Source organism: Anomaloglossus baeobatrachus, chromosome 1, assembly GCF_048569485.1.
Source record: "Anomaloglossus baeobatrachus isolate aAnoBae1 chromosome 1, aAnoBae1.hap1, whole genome shotgun sequence".
Taxonomy (NCBI): Eukaryota; Metazoa; Chordata; class Amphibia; order Anura; family Aromobatidae; genus Anomaloglossus; species Anomaloglossus baeobatrachus.
The window spans coordinates 571,030,244-571,049,265 of NC_134353.1; the positions used below are offsets into that span (position 1 = coordinate 571,030,244).

At 39.6% G+C, this 19,022-nt stretch overlaps 1 protein-coding gene across 1 annotated transcript in view; it reads right to left on the reverse strand.

Annotated features, from left to right (window-relative positions):
* KDM4C (lysine demethylase 4C) overlaps positions 1-19,022 on the reverse strand; it is a 480,711-nt gene that overhangs the window by 326,233 nt on the left and 135,456 nt on the right. Inside the window, exon 7 of the mRNA XM_075317453.1 lies at positions 9,586-9,689. Coding sequence (XP_075173568.1) covers positions 9,586-9,689 — 104 coding nt within the window. The remainder of the gene's footprint in view (positions 1-9,585; positions 9,690-19,022) is intronic.

Here is a 19,022-nt window from a genome sequence, read left to right on the forward strand (position 1 = left end):
ATCTCGTTAGCGAGGTCGTTGCGTGTAAAGCCCCATTAAGGCTCTGTGCGCACTAGGCAGATTTTTACCACGGATTTCCCACGGAGTTGCTGCATGTTTCGCTGCAGAAAATGTTCATAACCTTTCTGCAGTGATTCACCAGCAAAACCTATGGGGAAAAAAAATGCTGTGCGCACTAGGCGGATTTCGACAGCTACAGGTTTTGCTGCGGGATTCCCGCAGCAAAGAGAATTGCATGTCACTTTTTTTCCGCAGGTAGCTGCAGCATTTCACTCCATTGACTGTAATGTAATCGTGAAATCCCGCAGGGAATAACGCAGGTAGCAAATTCTGTGCGTTTCATTGCGTTTTCCTGGGTTATTCCCTGTGGGATTTTGCATTTTTCGGGACATAATGTTCATCACTGCCCTGCGATTGCAGGGAAGTCATGTCATTATGACAGGAAGAGGAAACGGAGCAGAGAGTAAACACACTGATCACACTCACACAGAGACACGGAGATATAGAATACACATAGAAATCAAACGTACATATTAAAAATAAAAAAACAAAAACGTGGGCTCCGCCGTATTTTTACCGTCCAGCCGAGGTAAACACATAGTGGCGGCCCAGTATTCTCAGGCTGGGGAGGGTGAGGGCCATCATTAATGCCCCCCCCCTCCCGCAGCCGAAAATATCAGCCCATAGCTGCCCTGGGACTGTCGTATCCATTATGCGACAGTCCCGGAGTGTCCCCGGCTCTTCTAGATTGCATGCATGCATGCGGATTTCGGTGCGTTCTTTTTCCGCGGGAAATCTTTCAGAGCCTGTGGAATTTTCTTAAGAAAATTCAATTTTCTAGTGCACACAGAGCCTTTTACTTACTATGCAGGTCTAGTTACTATGTCAGCCATGATTTCCAGAATCCACTATATTATTCTTGAAAGAAAAGGTAACCTATCTCATCAGAGAGATGTCAGCCGTTACTGTAAACAGACTACCCGGTCACAATAAAAACTGATTTGTTTTATTTACAAGCATAATTTTATTACATATAATGTATACACAGTCATGGCTAAAGTGTTGGCACCTTTAACATTTTTCCAGGAAATGAAGTATTTCTCCCAGAAAATCATTGTAATTATACATGTTTTGTCAAACACATATATTTGTTTTGTGTGTATTGGAACAAATTATAAAGAAAAAAAAAAGGGGTAGGGAACAAAAAAAAAGGACAATTGACACAAAACACCAAAAATGGGCAAGACAAAATTGTTGACACCTTTCCGAAATTGTGGGTTAACAACTTTGTTTCAAGCATTTGATGCTGGTCCAAACACACCTGTGGAAATGCACAGATGTGAGGAATATGAAAATCATACATGAAACCAGATAAGAATGGGAGAAGTTGACTCAATCTTTACATTGTGTGTGGGTCACACTAAGCATCGAGAACAGAAAGAGGAGAAGAGAACTCTGAGGACTTGAGAACCAAAATGGTTAAAAAATATAAAAAAATCTCAAGGTTACAAGTTAATCTCCAGAGGTCTCGATGTTTCTTTGTACACGGGAGCGCAACATAATCAAGAAGTTTACAACCTATGGCACTGTAGCTAATCTCTCTGGACGTGGATGGCAGAGAAAAATTGATGAAAGGTTGCGATGCAGGAGAGCCCAGATGGTGGATAAGCAGCAATCAAGTTCCAAAGAAATTCAAGCTATCCATCGACATTTGAATGAAACGAAATGCTATGGCAAGTGACCCAAGAGGACCCCACTTCTAACAAAGAAACATAAAAAAGCTAAACTGCAGTTTGCAAAATGTACATGAGTAAGCCAAAATCTTTCTGGAAAACGGTCTGGTGAGGAGATGAGACCAAGATAGAGCATTTCGTAAAGTCCTTCATCCTGCGGTTTGCCAAAAAAACAGAATGAGGCCTACTAAGAAAAGAACACCGTACCTATAGTCAAATATTGTGGAGGTTCAAAGATGTTTTGGGTTATATTGCTGCCTCTGTGGCACTGGGTGCCTTGACTGTGTGCAAGGCATCATGAAGTCTGAAGATTACCAAAGGATTTTCAGCCAGAATTTCAGAAAGCTGGGATTGTGTCCTAGGACATGGTCTTCCAGCAGGACAATGATCCCAAGCATACTTCAATATTATATATATATATATATATATATATATATATATATATATATATATATATATATATATTTATTACGCACACACATATTTATTTATATATATTATATATATATATATATATATATTTATTACGCACACACATATTTATTTATATATATTATATATATATATATATATATATATATATATATATATATACACACACAGCATATTTTATATAATATTATACACATTATATATATATATATATATATATATGTATAATATTATATAAAATATGCTGTGTGTGTATATATATATATATATATATATATATATATATATATATATATATATATATATATATATATATATATATATATATATACATACATACATACATACATACATACATGCATATGTACCGTATTTTTCGCTTTATAAGACGCACCGGAATATAAGACGCACCGGAATATAAGACGCACCCCAAACTTAGACATAAAAAAAGGTAAAAAAAAGAAAAATGGGGTCCGTCTTATACTCTGGTGTTCTCTTACCAGAGGAGGGCAGCAGTGGTGGTGAAGCGGGGTCACAGGAGGCACAGGTTCTGCTGGCAGGCGCGGCAGGTCAGTGGCAGCGGGGTCCGTGGTTGCAGGCGCGGTGGCGTCCGCGGTGGCAGGATCCGTGGGGTCCGTGGTGGCGGCAGCAGCCGTGGCGGGTCAGCAGAGCAGCAGGCCGGTGCAGTGAGTGTCCGCGGTCCCGGTTCAGTGGTGGCAGCGGCGGCGACTGCTCAGTGGTGGCAGGGACTGCTCAGTGGTGGAGTGTGTCCGCGGTCCTGGTTCAGTGGTGGCAGCGGCGGCGACGGCTCAGTGGTGGGAGTGGCGGCGACGGCTCAGTGGTGGGAGCGGAGGCAACTGCTCAGTGGTGGCAGCGGCAGGGACTGCTCAGTGGTGGAGTGTGTCCGCGGTCCCGGTTCAGTGGTGGCAGCGGCTCAGTGGTGGAGTGTGTCCGCGGTCCCGATTCAAGTAATGGCGCCCGGAGCGACGCATGCGCAGATGGAGCTCTCATCCAAGGGCTCCATCTGCGCACGCGCTGACTCCCGGAGCAGCACGTGCGCAGATGGAGCTCTGATCCAAGAGCTCCTCCGGCGCCATCATTTGAAAGTGGGACCGCGGACAACTGGTAAGCTGCACAGCCGCCCGCCCCGCATGCACAGAGTGGCAGCCAGCAGGCTGCCCGCCCACCCTGCGTACAAGCCGCCGGGTACCTGTGCTTGCGTGCGGTGGCAGCCGGGTACCCATGGCTGTGTGAGGGCGGCAGCTGGGTACCTGTGTGAGGGCGGCAGCCCGCACACAGCCATGGGTACCAGTCTGCCACCGCATGCAAGCACAGGTACCCGGCTGCCGCCCGCACACAGCCACGGGTACCCGGCTGCCGCTGCACGCAAGTACAGGTACCCGGCCGCTTGCATGCAGCCACAGGCACCCGGCCGCCCGATCGCCTCAGACAGGACCCCCCCCCCCGGTACCGCTTTATAAGACGCACCCCCCATTTTCCTCCCAAAATTTGGGGAGGAAAAGTGCGTCTTATAAAGCGAAAAATACGGTGTATATACACACATACACAATGTCACAGAAAGTGTTGGCGCCCATATTTTATTTATTATATACGGTATATATATATTATACACACACAATATATATATATATATAAATATATATATATATATATATATATATATATATATATATATATATATATATATATATATATATATCTAGTGACACAACACAACGTGCCCACATGCCCCAAGTTTTTTGGGTGCAATGCTCATGTCTCTACCAGCATTGCACATCTGGAGGACAACATTTTTGCCCAATCTTCCTTGCAAAATAGCTCTATCTCATTGAGATTGAATAGAGATAGCCTGTCACCATCATTTTTAAGTCTTGCCACAGATACTCAATGGGACTTATATCTAGACTTTGACTGGTCCATGCAATCACACGAGTAAGATTTGATCTAAACCAGTATTTCCCAAACGCCAGTCCTCACAACTCTCAACAAGTCTTGCACTTAGAATCTCCTTAGCATTGAACAGGTGATGGAATTATTATCAAGCCATAATGTGTGCAATGCTAAGGAAATCCTGAAAACATGAACTATTGGGGGCCATGAGGACTGGAGTTTGGGAATCACTGATCTAAACCATTCCATTATGCAAACCATTCTTGCAGTATGTCTAGGGTCACTGTCCTGCTGAAAAGTTAACCTATGCCCCAATCTCAAGTCTTTTGCAGAGTCTAACAGGTTTTCCTCCAGGGCTGCCCTGTAGTTAGCTCCAGCCATCTTTCCATGAACGCTGACCTGCTTACCTGTCCCTGCTGTAGATAAGCATCCTCACACCATCATGCGGTCACCACCATGTTTGGCGGTGGATATGGCGTTTTCAGGGTGGTGTGCAGTATTAGTTTTCCACCACATATAGTATGTTGCATTTAGCCCAATAAGTTCTACTTTGGTCTCATCTGACCAGAGTACCTTTTTCCACATTACTTATTTTCATAAGTAAATGTGGGGGACATCAATTAGAGACAGTTGACCTAGTGTGGCTCATTTTATTTATTTATTTATTTTTTTGTCTTATGGATTAAGCCATCAACTTTAGAAAGCATATTGAAATGGCAATTAATATAATGTTTGATTTAAACAGGATAAAAATTAAATGCATTTGAATCCATTTCAATAAGAAACAATTCTTCGGACAAAGTTTTTTTGTGCAATGTGAAGCTCAGAAATATTTTTATAAACAATGGATTAAAATGACACCTATCCATAATGATTAAAAACACATTGTGCCAATTAACATATAACACACATTGAAGAAAGTCAGGGACGCCTATCAAAGATGGGATAGAGTCTTTGAAAACTAAAAAAAACCCCACTACTTTCCTTTTGAGCAGGAATGCTGCTGTGATGTTGTTAGACAGACTCCTGCAGTGAATACTGGTGTTTTATGGAAACTCAAAATAGGATATTCATGTGCCGACCAGGATCACCACTTACACCAACAGCCGAAAAAACGATAGTGCTTTCATAGTCAAGATATTTTCAATAAAGAACCAGTCAGATTTGCAACTGTAGAATGTGACTGGTCCATTTTTCAATAAGGCTATCAGAACGTAGTATAAAGCTATGACTTGCGATTCTGTTAAGCAGTTCATATGGATTCATTATCGCATAGATAATTATCTAGTACAAGTTGATTTTATTAATGCAATGAATATCCTGCAGGTGGCCAAACAACCTTTTATATTCCTACCTCAAATAAATAGTGCCTGTCAGCTTCAAATATTACAATTAAGTTCAACCCATTTCTATTAACTAGATTATGTAATCGATGATTTTAGGTTTCATATATATGGTATACCTCACTGTATTTCTCGGTTTGTTGCAAATGGGGGAAGGAAATAAAAGTGTCTAGGAAAAACTTAAAACCCCATACTCGCAATTATTTGGTGCTGCTGTGGCAATGCTTACCTAGACATACAGTCTCCGGCCAAGCCGTGTTGACCCATAGAACTAAGAAAAAGGAAGGTTCCAGCTCACCACATTGTCTGTTCCTTCTCAGTATAGAAGCTCTACCATCGCTCCAAATAATTCACAAGAGAAAATCAGGATCCAGCTTTTTAAACTTACGAGGTTCTTTTATTCTTGTTCATATACAGTGCAAGTTAAAACAGCAGACAGGTGCGACATTAGCACGATATACGCATTACAAGTGCGTTTAGCACTCTTAAACAGGATTAAGAGTGTTGAACGCACTTGAAACGCGAAGATCGGCCAATGTTGCGCTGTCTGCTGTTTTAACTTGCACTGTATATGAACAAAAATGAAAGAACCTCGTATGTTTGAAAAGCTGGATCCTGATTTCTCTTGTGAATAGTTTTGACCCATGTTATAGCTCCAGCTAATCACAATAACAGTTACATATGACAGGTCATTGTTAAAGGCAACGTATAAGGGGAACCAGTAAAGCCGACCAATCTCTATCATTGTCTCTAAAGGCCACTTTGCACGCAGAGATAAATCTTTGGCAGATCTGTGGTTGCAGTGAAATCATGGACATACAGTTAGGTCCAGAAATATTTGGACAGTGACACAAGTTTTGTTATTTTAGCTGTTTACAAAAACATGTTCAGAAATACAATTATATATATAATATGGGCTGAAAGTGCACACTCCCAGCTGCAATATGAGAGTTTTCACATCCAAATCGGAGAAAGGGTTTAGGAATCATAGCTCTGTAATGCATAGCCTCCTCTTTTTCAAGGGACCAAAAGTAATTGGACAAGGGACTCTAAGGGCTGCAATTAACTCTGAAGGCATCTCCCTCGTTAACCTGTAATCAATGAAGTAGTTAAAAGGTCTGGGGTTGATTACAGGTGTGTGGTTTTGCATTTGGAAGCTGTTGCTGTGACCAGACAACATGCGGTCTAAGGAACTCTCAATTGAGGTGAAGCAGAACATCCTGAGGCTGAAAAAAAAGAAAAAATCCATCAGAGAGATAGCAGACATGCTTGGAGTAGCAAAATCAACAGTCGGGTACATTCTGAGAAAAAAGGAATTGACTGGTGAGCTTGGGAACTCAAAAAGGCCTGGGCGTCCACGGATGACAACAGTGGTGGATGATCGCCGCATACTTTCTTTGGTGAAGAAAAACCCGTTCACAACATCAACTGAAGTCCAGAACACTCTCAGTGAAGTAGGTGTATCTGTCTCTAAGTCAGCAGTAGAGAGAAGACTCCATGAAAGTAAATACAAAGGGTTCACATCTAGATGCAAACCATTCATCAATTCCAAAAATAGACAGGCCAGAGTTAAATTTGCTGAACAACACCTCATGAAGCCAACTCAGTTCTGGAAAAGTATTCTATAGACAGATGAGACCAAGATCAACCTGTACCAGAATGATGGGAAGAAAAAAGTTTGGAGAAGAAAGGGAACGGCACATGATCCAAGGCACACCACATCCTCTGTAAAACATGGTGGAGGCAACGTGATGGCATGGGCATGCATGGCTTTCAATGGCACTGGGTCACTTGTGTTTATTGATGACATAACAGCAGACAAGAGTAGCCGGATAAATTCTGAAGTGTACCGGGATATACTTTCAGCCCAGATTCAGCCAAATGCCGCAAAGTTGATCGGACGGCGCTTCATAGTACAGATGGACAATGATCCCAAGCATACAGCCAAAGCTACCCAGGAGTTCATGAGTGCTAAAAAGTGGAACATTCTGCAATGGCCAAGTCAATCACCAGATCTTAACCCAATTGAGCATGCATTTCACTTGCTCAAATCCAGACTTAAGATGGAAAGACCCACAAACAAGCAAGACCTGAAGGCTGCGGCTGTAAAGGCCTGGCAAAGCATTAAGAAGGAGGAAACCCAGCGTTTGGTGATGTCCATGGGTTCCAGACTTAAGGCAGTGATTGCCTCTAAAGGATTCGCAACAAAATATTGAAAATAAATTATTTTTTTTTGGGTTTGGTTTATTTGTCCAATTACTTTTGACCTCCTAAAATGTGGAGTGTTTGTAAAGAAATGTGTACAATTCCTACAATTTCTATCAGATATTTTTGTTTAAACCTTCAAATTAAACGTTACAATCTGCACTTGAATTCTGTTGTAGAGGTTTCATTGTAAATCCAATGTGGTGGCATGCAGAGCCCAACTCGCGAAAATTGTGTCACTGTCCAAATATTTCTGGACCTAACTGTATTGTTCCATTTGTACACAGCCACAAACCTGGCACTGATTGTCCACAATTTCACTGCAACCACAGATCTGCCAAAGATTTATCTCTGTGTGTAAAGTTGCCTTAAGACAAAAGTCAGACTCATCGTTTAAGAGTCTACCCGTCTATTCCAGCTGCATTCCAGCCTCTGGATCCATCTGGAGACCATGTGGGAAATGCCATGAACAAAAAACGTCGCACCAATCCTATTCCCAGGATTAGAGTGTCGGGTGGCAGTGTACGGTAGCCAGATAACTGTAGTCTTCATTCCAGGTACATTAACAACTCGGTGTTACATCGATTTGGTTGTGGAACCAGTGGTACGACCATTTCTCCAAAGTGTTCCAGAAGCAGTGTTTCAACTCAACAACACCACCATGTTGTGGTATAAATCTGCTACTACTGCTACTATAGCCTGCAGCATCTCCAAACTTGTCTCCCATTGAGCTCTGGGTCGTTATTAGATGGCAATTGCAAAGGCAGCAGTGGATCTTGACAATTTGTATACCCAAGTGCATTCAGCACTTCAGACAACCTCTAATCATTAATAACAAGGTGTGTGAGTGTACTTCTCTCCATGAAGCTTATGCTCTAAACTGAAAAAATTAAGAGGTTTTGATAGTTTTGTTTCCATTTTTTCATCATTTGCATATCATTGACATGTGAACCTAACCTATTATTTCAATAATTCCATGAGTTTTCCATCTTGTTGTTGCATTTTCAATGTTGAGGAGTGTATACAAGCATTACAGATTCACCTACTGTACTTATTAGTTCAGCTTTTTCTCACAAATTGGGCAGCTATCCTGTTCTCAAAATGGCAGTTGATGGAGGTACTTGTCCATCAGCACCCTCCAAATAATAGAAATGTTTTCTTGTGCACAGTGGTTTTCAACTGGAGGAGGCTGATGGACAGGTCTGGGTCAAAAAATCCTCCGCCAGTAGCCAATTTGTGGATGGTTTGTGAGGAAAGTGGCACTAACAAGCGCAGAAGAACCTATAATACTTAGATATTAGTAGATGACACAATCAGGTCTCTCCCCTGGCCAGGGCATCATTTTTCTGCAATACATAGCTATATAGCCTTTAATGGACTTATTCATAATGGAATAGTATTTAAGTAATTTTTTTTTTTTTTTTTTTTAAATTCTTTATTTAACATTTTAGAATATAACATAGATGGGTAGGGAACCATCATGACACTTTCTTACAAATTATGACAATGTGGATTCAGAAAAAACTTTAAGTATATTAACAACTTATAACACTGTCAGGTGGTTTCATGAATAAAGAAAAGGGAATGTAAGAACAAGAAGGTGGAAGGGGATGGGGGGATTATGAGGAAGAATATAGGGGTATAATACGTGAGAGAGTAAGGTAAGAAAGGGGGAGCAACAGGAGCAAAGACAAAGAAGAAAAATAAAACCTATTTAAGTAAATTTTATTAGACTTGTTATCTCTTTTTTTGTCATAGTGGTTATAACAGCCACAATATATATTTTATAGTAAACTGCTTGTATTTATTCTACACATTTCGTATGAAAAATATTGGGTGTAATAAAAAAAACTATTTTAATATTATGTATTTAGTGAACTTTGTTCCTGCATTTACATAACCATACAAACTGGAACTAAGCTTGTATATAGATATTTCTACATTCACGTTTGCAAACGTACCTTGTCAAAAGGTATACCATACTTCTTTAGAATTGAAGGAGATATCAGCGTCATTTTGTGTCGGAGAAACGCATCACATCCTTGACAACTACTTGGAAAGAAACCTATGTAGAGATTACAAAAGAATCTAGTTAATAAATAACTTTGTTCTTCATGCATCAGACCAGTTGCGAACTTTCAATTAAAGAATACCTGTCACCAAATTTTTCATCTTGAAATGGACACATAATATAATCATGAATGCAGAGTAAAAAAAATAAATTTCCATATCTTACTTGCAAAGATATTAGCAAAGTATTCAACACCTAAACCATCATAAAAAAAAAGTCCAAGGGAGATTTGTCAGAGAGATTTCACTGGGGGTGTGCACATCTTCATCTTTTTTGATCCTGACCAATCATAAAAAGTAGAAACACAATGGGGAAAGGAAAACAAGCCCCCGCAATAGCTTAGAAAAGGCTCAGTGTGAGACATGTATTGACAAACAGTCTGCTCTATTCACTGCAGTGTGAGACAGATCTCTAATAGTAATGTCCATTTGGACTAAAAAAAAAAAAAAGATTTTTAGAGGAGTCATACATAACATATCAGTATTCCAGTATTGTGCATTACATGTGGCACAAATTCCCACATAGAGGAATAAAAATAAAAAAGTTGTCAATCATATATGGAATTATCATCCTATCCTGTAGCATGGACCTCAATACTAATACCAGAGATTCTAACCACGGAGACCATAGCATTTTGCTATAGACTCCCCTCTTTTGATATAGGTATAATACGTTCACAAGCAAGTTAAGATCAAGTTGATCTTGTTAATGCTCTATTCACAGGTGGAAAAGCTGTAATACAATTCATTTGCGTGCCAAGTAAGGCTAGTTTCACACTTGCGTTGAACGGTATCCGTTGCATTGAGTTGTGTGACAGATGCGTTGCATATAATGGCACAACGGATGCAATGGACCATACAAAGCAACGGAAAGCATTTTTTAATTTTTTTTTTTCCTTCTTTACAGTTTTACCGGCAGCAGACTATTGTGAACGATCAGCTGATCACCCGGCAGACTGGGCGCTCAGCTGAGCGCTCTCACATGCCGGCGGCTGGGCGCTCAGCTGAGCGCTCTCACATGCCGGCGGCCGGGCGCTCAGCTGAGCGCTCTCACATGCCGGCGGCCGGTCGCTCAGCTGAGAGCTTTCACATGCCGGCGGCGGTCGGGCGCTCAGCTGAGCGCTCTCACATGACGGCGGCGGTCGGGCGCTCAGCTGAGCGCTCTCACGTGCCGGCGGCGGCCGGGCGCTCAGCTGAGCGCTCTCACATGCCGGCGGCCGGGCGCTCAGCTGAACGTTTGGCCACCGAGAGACAAAATAAAGTTTATGTGATTTTAAAAAAAAAAAAGAGCATGCGCAGTGAAATCCTACGGATTGCGCCGCTCAAAAAAAGTTACATGCTGCGTTCCTTCCGCCAGACTCCGCGTCAAAATAACGACGCTGCGTTGTCCAGCGGATGCAACGCTGACACTTGCATTACAGTGCGTCGTCCATACAAGACTATGGAGAATAGCGCAGTGCGTTAACGGACTGCGCTATTCTCTATAGTGACGGACTGCGCTGAACGCAAGTGTGAAAGTACCCTTACAAAAAAAAAAAAACACAACTGATCGCAATTTCACCACAGCCATCTATTGTTCATTCCTTAACATTACCAAGTATGCAGGTCTTTGGGTCTTTAGTGATTGTTATTATAAACACTCCATCAAGGGTACAATAGTGTATACTGCATATAAACTAACCACTATGACAATGAAGATCCAAAGAAATCAAGCCAATCCCTGAATCCACTTATCATGTCCTATCTGCAGCACGGTGCTGCCCCCCACCTTTATCAAGCGGGTCTCCTGATAGTGCTTTGGAAGTCTAGTTTTGTGTTGGTAATGACTGTTTCTTTTTCTGTGATGTTCTGTGAATTTATGTCTTATGTGAGCCATTTTTTGGTTACTAAAGAGCTATGCAAAATGATGATGAAAGATACAAGGGCTTTATTGAGGCACACATATGTAACCGGACACAGTCACATACTCTCGCACATTAAAACCACAAGATTGGTCTTATCACTATATTAAAAAAAAAACCTCTACAGAAACAACCAAACCCTATACAAATCATTACAGGGTACACTAACTTTTGTGTCATTTTATTTTTTTTTTTAATGAACAAAGAACTGTGATGCGGCAATCACTGTTATGAGGCAGTTATATCATCGATTGTACGATCTACATAATATGAATATTTGTACAATATTAACATAAGCAGATATCTCATCTGTATTATATGTAAAACTAGATATTGTGTCTATAAATGGATATCGTCTGGTCACAGACTGTGACAATTTATTCTAATGTCAGGAAATGTATTCCACCTTCTAATACGAGTGAATGTTATGGGCATGACAATAATGAGAGGCTTGAGACTAGTCATAAATATCAACTAAATACTTGCTATGCAAAAAGAAAAGCATGGGGAATGGAAAAAAGAAAAAACGCTTTATACATTTGCAACAGTTAAATGGCAATAAATATGCACATCAATCAAAATGAATCAAATGGAACAGAAAGGCAGTCATGTCTGCAATTATGACCATTGTTTTGTAGTATCTTTTTAAGCTGAAATGCTACCCTGTAGTTTCTTTTGTTCACTAAAAAATGTTTTGCTTTTGCAAAAATCGAAAATTGAATGAATATACAGATTTGTCCATAATTAGTATGAGCTTCTTCTATGACGTCACTGCGCCAGTACATATATACTGAAGTGTCAGGCAGCCGGAAAACCCAAGATCACCTACCCATGCAGGACACCAGATGAGACGCCATCTTCATTAATAAATTGATTATCTACCACAAAGTCTGTGGTCTTCTTTAATGCCATGTTCGTATGTACAAATACAGTGCGTGTTTCACCAAAACATACAACAGCAATCTGCCATACTTATTGCGCTTTGGCTTCGCTTGTTCCCTCCTTGCAGATTTTAAGCCAAATTTTTGAAACCATTTATATTGCAGAAATGCTGGGATTCTGCAGTTAAAAATGCATATATTTTTTTCATGCATTTTGTTAGGCTAGCCATCAAATATAGAGAAGAAATGCAGCAAATAGAGCAATGTTCAAAAGCATCTGCGCCAGATTTCAGCACCAAATTTGCACCTCCTGGCAGAAAACTACATCGAAACGACATAAACACAGGGTTTTTTTGCATTTTTGGGCCTAGACATGCAAATTTGGAGATTAAATTTTTTACACCATTTTCCTGCACCAAATCTACACCTCCTGGGGAAAAATAAATCACTACCGCATCACATTGCATGCAGTAGTAATGCATTTTTATTTTTTATTTGCCAGGAGTTGTAGATTGGGTGCAGGAATATGCTGTTGAAATTTCAGCACCAAATCTGCATCTATTGGACAAAAAAAAAAAAAAAAAAAATCATCACAGTTTTCTGCCAGGAGATGCAGGTTCGTGAACCAGTACAGTCAATGATTTCACTTCAGGCGAAAGCAGTTTTACCTTCTTTTGGTGCACACTACATCCGATCACGCTGTTGTTACCCCCAAGTACGAGCCGATCAAACACTGCAAGCGGTTTGCACTGGGGCGATACTCGCGCAAGTGGTTTCCATATTTTTCATATGGAAACCACTCGCGTGAGCATCGGCCCAGTGCAAGCCGCTTGCAGTGTTTGATCGACTCGTACTTGGGGGTAACAACAGCGTGATCGGATGTAGTGTGCACCAAAAGAAGGTAAAACCGCTTTCACGCCGAACCCTGATTGTTGTTTTTTTTTCATTTTGTGAAGTCTGTGTTTGGTACGAACACTGAACCTCAGGTTCGTTCATCTCTAGCCAGTACATTCTAATTTCAAGTACTTGCTGCAAATAAATGTATGGTTACATCATGTTGATTGTGTGGGCATTAGAGCTATTCCTGAAATAATTAACACATTAGAACAGCTTCATCAACAGCCAAACTTCTATATCAGAAGCCAAGGCCAATGCCTGCATTGTCTGAGTGTTTAACCCACTAGATGTCATGGTCAATAGCAGCAGCAGCATAAAAAAGGGTATAAGAAAGCTCCCTCACCCCATCATCTTTCCCAAGACACAATTGCGGGTGCTGATGGGTGCCATGGCAAGCATAGGCTGAAGAATGACCTCCAGGACTCAGGTCAGTGTAGCAAGACTGAGTATTGGACCTGATATCAGAAAATGTAAATGTTCAAATCCCATAAAGAGACCAAGTATAAAAAAAAAAAACATTAAAAAAATTGAAATAACAAAAATAAACAAAACTAAAAAGTTATGCAAAAATAGATACACATATTAGTATAACTACAGTCAAAGCAACCCCAGACTATAAAACCCTTACCCTATTTAAAAGGGAACCTGACAGGTCTCCTGTACCACCCAAAACCACCCGCTTCTCTGTATACCTAGTAGTCCCTTTATTACATTGGACACAAAACACATTTTTAGAAAAAGTATTTTTAAAGTCTGTTTATGATATGCTAATGACCCTTTGACTAGTCGATGGCATGTTAGTTTCCCCAGACTAGTCAGCCCACCTAGCATATTCCTGAACACGCACAGTTCACCTCTCTGAACTCGGGACGCACACACCCCGACTTCAGAGGCTCAATAATTTGAGGGAACAAAGTTGTGCGCATGCACAAGCTTTGTAAAGCCCTGGTGATGACGCCAACTCTTGTAAGTAATATCACAACCAAAAGGAGCATGATAACATGCTAGGAGGGCCGACTAGTCTGGGAACTAGCGCACCATCAACTAGTCATAGGGGTCATTTGTATATGATAAGCAGACTTTGAAATACTTTTAATAAAAATCTGTTTATATTTCCAATATAGTAAAGGGACTGTTAGGCAGGGAATTTAGATAGGTAGACACAACTGCGGGTGGTTCTCTGGGTACCAAGTAAATGACAGATTCCCATTAGCCCCTACACTGAAAACTGTATAACAAAAAAAAAAAAAAAAAAAAAAAAAGAAAGTGGGTTTTTTTGTCATACATGTAAGCTTCTAAACTAGCCCACACAGTTCTGTTAGGAGAAAAAAAGGTTAAAGCTCCAAAAATATGGAGCTAGATTAACTTTTTTTTTTCCCCCTCTACAAAACTGTTCAGTGTGCACAGAAGTAACAAAACATGAAATACACTAAATATAATAGATATTACTTTAATCATGCGGATACACAGAATAAAAAGTATGGATGGCAAAGAGAAAAAAAATGAATACATTTGTGAAATGCATTTTTTTGTTCATTTCCCAAAAAATATTCCAATGTAGGTAGCTCAAAAATATGTAGATAAACATATACAGCTCTTTTAACCTTCGTCCAGCTGAATAGGTACAATTGTAACTATTCCCTTTTTAAATTGCAATAATTTTTTTTTTTTCTCGAAAAGCCGTAGAGGGCTGAAATTTCGTGACATCTCAGCAGTTTTGGTCCAGAATATATTGACCAAATTTCAATAAAATATCTCCACCCCCTTCAGAGATAAGGGGTCGAGAAATTTTGGCAAAATTATGCAGCCTGACAAAAGGTTAATGGGAAAAAAAAATATTTAAAAAAAAAAAAACACTTTTAATATGTATATAACAAAACAAAAAAAACCTATATGTCTACCATCACTGAAATAGTACTGACTGAATTAATATATTTTATCACTTATACTACATGAGAAACATTATAAAAAAAAAAAAAAAATAAACAAAAGCAATTCTTGAGCTGCTGTTTGTTTGTTCATTCTGCCTACTAAAAATCAGTAAAGGTTTACATGTGTCTGGCGCTCTACCATAAGCACTTTCCTTTTTGAATATCTGAAAATGGGATTCAGACGAAAGCCCAGATGCAAATAGTGAGGCAGATGCAGACACACTGGACCCCAGCAGGAAGATATTTTTTTAGGCATGCACAAAAGTATATTAGACCACATTTTTGTGTACCTCTAAAAAACGAGACACAGCTGGAAAATAGGTCAGACGGACTGCAAAACGAGTCCATGTGCATCATTTCAGTGAACAGTTTTATCAGTTCTGTATGAAGCACATATTATACAGATTTAGATGCAAACCCAATGTAAGTGGTCAACATAGAGAACAGGATAAATGTGAACTAAGTTTTCAAAGCGATCCAATATATTGCCGTTATTGCTAGCACGAAGACTCCAGAAAAGCGACATGGCCCCTGACTAAAAAAAAAAATAATAATCTAGTGTAATGTGCACTACCAAATCCAATGTCCATCTGCTGAGCCTCAAAGTGAACCTAAACTGCAGGTAGCGTCTACATGTTTGGCATTATTGTAGTCAGGTAAGCCCAATACATATCTTCAGAAGCACAAGCTATTGGGCTCTAGACTGGCATATTTCCATCTTTCCTTTGCAATATCCAATATGTGTGCTTATTTCTGGAAAACACCCAAGAAGTAAAAATAGTTACTACACCCGTAAATGAATTCCAGAGGTGTGCAATTCATAAAAAAACACTTGAAGGAGATTTGTGATTTTATAACACATAGGGATTCTGCAAATAGTGTCCACAAACTATTCTAAGAAAATCTGAGCTTTAAAAGTCAAATAATGCTCTTTTCCTACAGAGTCTTGTCGTGTGCCCAAACAGCAGAGCCAACCACATACTGGATACTGGTGATCTCGGGAGAAATTACACAACAAATTGTCTTGACAATTGTCTTCTGTTACCCTAGTGAAAATGAAAGATTTTAATAACAAAGCAATATCTTTGCTATAACATACATATTTATAAAATTAATTTTTCCTTCTACTTAGAATTAATTCCTGTGAACTACCTTCCGGAATATGGTTTTGAATAGTTTGAAGAAAACAGTTACCCCTCTCTACAAAAATAAAAATCTATGTTGACATAAAGTAGACGTAATGCTAAATATTATTTATTTTGTGCAGAATTACTATTTTAAGGTCATAAAAAAAATTAAAAGTTGAAAATTTAGATTTTTCTAAAATTTGTCAAATTTCAGATATTCTCATAAATAAATACAACTCACATAATCAAAAATTACCACAAGAAAGTACAATGTGTCATGAAAAAAATAACACCACCCCAGAATTACTGGGGTATGTAGAAGCATTTAACCCTGCAGTTCTGTTCGCATTTGCTATACACTTGTACTGTTCCCGGATCAATATGACCCGACCTATTAATTCTTGATTTTTAGCTACTCTAATTGTTTTATTTGAATACTTTTTTCATTGAAATACTGTATGTGAACATGGTTGATCATAAACAAATGAAAAATTTAAATTCAAACTTATTTATTTTTTTTCATAAAAAGGTTACACAGGCTTTTTGCAATTATCTTCGATTGTTGACATTCTGCACACAAATAATAAAGAAGCTTTCCATTACTATTACTAAAACATGAAATGTAACTTTTTGAAAACAAATTTTATGAATCAACAAATGAAAAATCATAAAAACTTCAACCTTTTTAGAAAGAAAAAACTGAACATGTTCATGCGTTTTTACACTGAACACAATAATAACACACATGTCCTTTACACAGATATTTTGAACATCCAGCACATGTCAGATTAGTCTTATTGTCACAGGAAGATGGACAGAAGCTACATCTCTTCCTTTTTTTGCTGGTAGCTGTGCTGGTGGAGGCCGTGGATGTGGAGTCTCTTTCTTGAGCATGCTAGACACTTTTTACAATGGCTGTTGCTCCATCACTTCTGGGGGTCACTTTTCTGCTCTCAATATATGGCCTCACCAGGGATTTTCCCAATTCCTCAAGAAATAATCTTCTTTTATGCAGCTTATTCCGGTTCCAATCGGGGTCGATTTCTCTCCATAAGACAAATGCATTGTCTGCAGAAACGTCCAGTATGTTATAAAATAAAATCATTGGCCACCGATTGGTTTTGCGTTTGCATGTATATGTTGATATTGCTTGGTCTAAAGTATCAACTGCTCCCTTTGTGGCATTATAATCCAAAATAATGTCAAGTTTTCTGTCTTCTCTATCACTTACGGCATTGTCATGGTGCATTGTGCTCATTAGAATTACCTGTTTGGTTTTTTTTTGGAACATAAGAAACAACAGTTGTATTTCCAGAAAAATAAAAAGTAGAACTGTACACTTCTCTCTTGCTAAGGATACCTTGCGGTAGTTCAGGTTTGTTTTTTCTCATAGTACCCAGCATGGTAAGTTGTTTTTTCTTCAACATCTGGCCTAGTTGATAGGATGTAAAAAAGTTGTCACATGTGACATTTTGTCCTTTTAGTTGATGAGTCAAATCTAGAACAACACGCATACCCTGATTTTTTTCAGGTCTTTCATCAGGGGTTTTTCCTGTATACATCATTTTGAGATGAAGTACACATAAAAAAAAAAAACATAACTTTTGCAGTCAGAAATAATCAGAGACCTGTAGAACAGTATAAAATGCTATCGGGTCATATTGACCCGAACAGTACAAGTGTAACATTCAGCGTGTTGCAAAAAGTAAACCAAAAAAAAAAAATGTAGAAGTCTACAAATGAGGAGAAGTCAAGGAACCACTAGTTTCAAATCCTCATTAAAAAAAATCTGCAGGGTCTCAAAAATAATTTCGGGTCATATTGACCCGAACAGTACAGCAGGGTTAAGAGGGTTGTGTCAACACATAAAATATAAAGTAATGTTTCAACCATCATGGAAAGAAAAAAAATTGTAATCTAAATGTATTAAAATTAATGCCCCATTCAAAAGCTATGTGCCCTTTAATGGTTAGTACAGCGCTAGTAATCGCACCACTGGCCTCTATGGCCGTCTATCTCTCACTTCTAGAGGCTGAGCATGCGCGGTTCCCTCTCCTTTAGAAATGGCTGCCTGATCTGCTCAGGTGGATCTCACAAGTCATCGAGATCTCATCCAGATGTCTGAAAGCTGTAAGCTGGGAAGTGTCTGAAGCCCCTGTGCCTCTGCTCCCTCTTCTTGATGAGAGGAGCAAATTCAGTCAGTGTGGATTCTATTGATGGCTGGTGCCATTGCTGGGAGCAGCAGTTGTGGAGAGTTTGTCATTGAGTTGCTGCTCTGTGCATAGGCAGTATTCCAGATGACAGAGTTTTGTCTGAGAGCATAGTCATCTCGATCACTGCCTTCACAAACTGCAGCAACCAGATGACAAACTCATTACAAGTGCTGTGCTCTCTGACACTTGCAGAAACAAAGGAGAAGGCAAAGCACTTACTGGCTGCTTTAATGATTCTTCTCTCTTTCCAGAGGTCACCTTTAACCCACCTCTTTCTCCTGTTGCTGATCTCTCCTCACCACTTCAATTCAAATCAGTGAAGAAGTCAATAAGTGCTTTGTCTGCTCAATCGCTGCTGCTAGTGCCGAGAGCAGCACT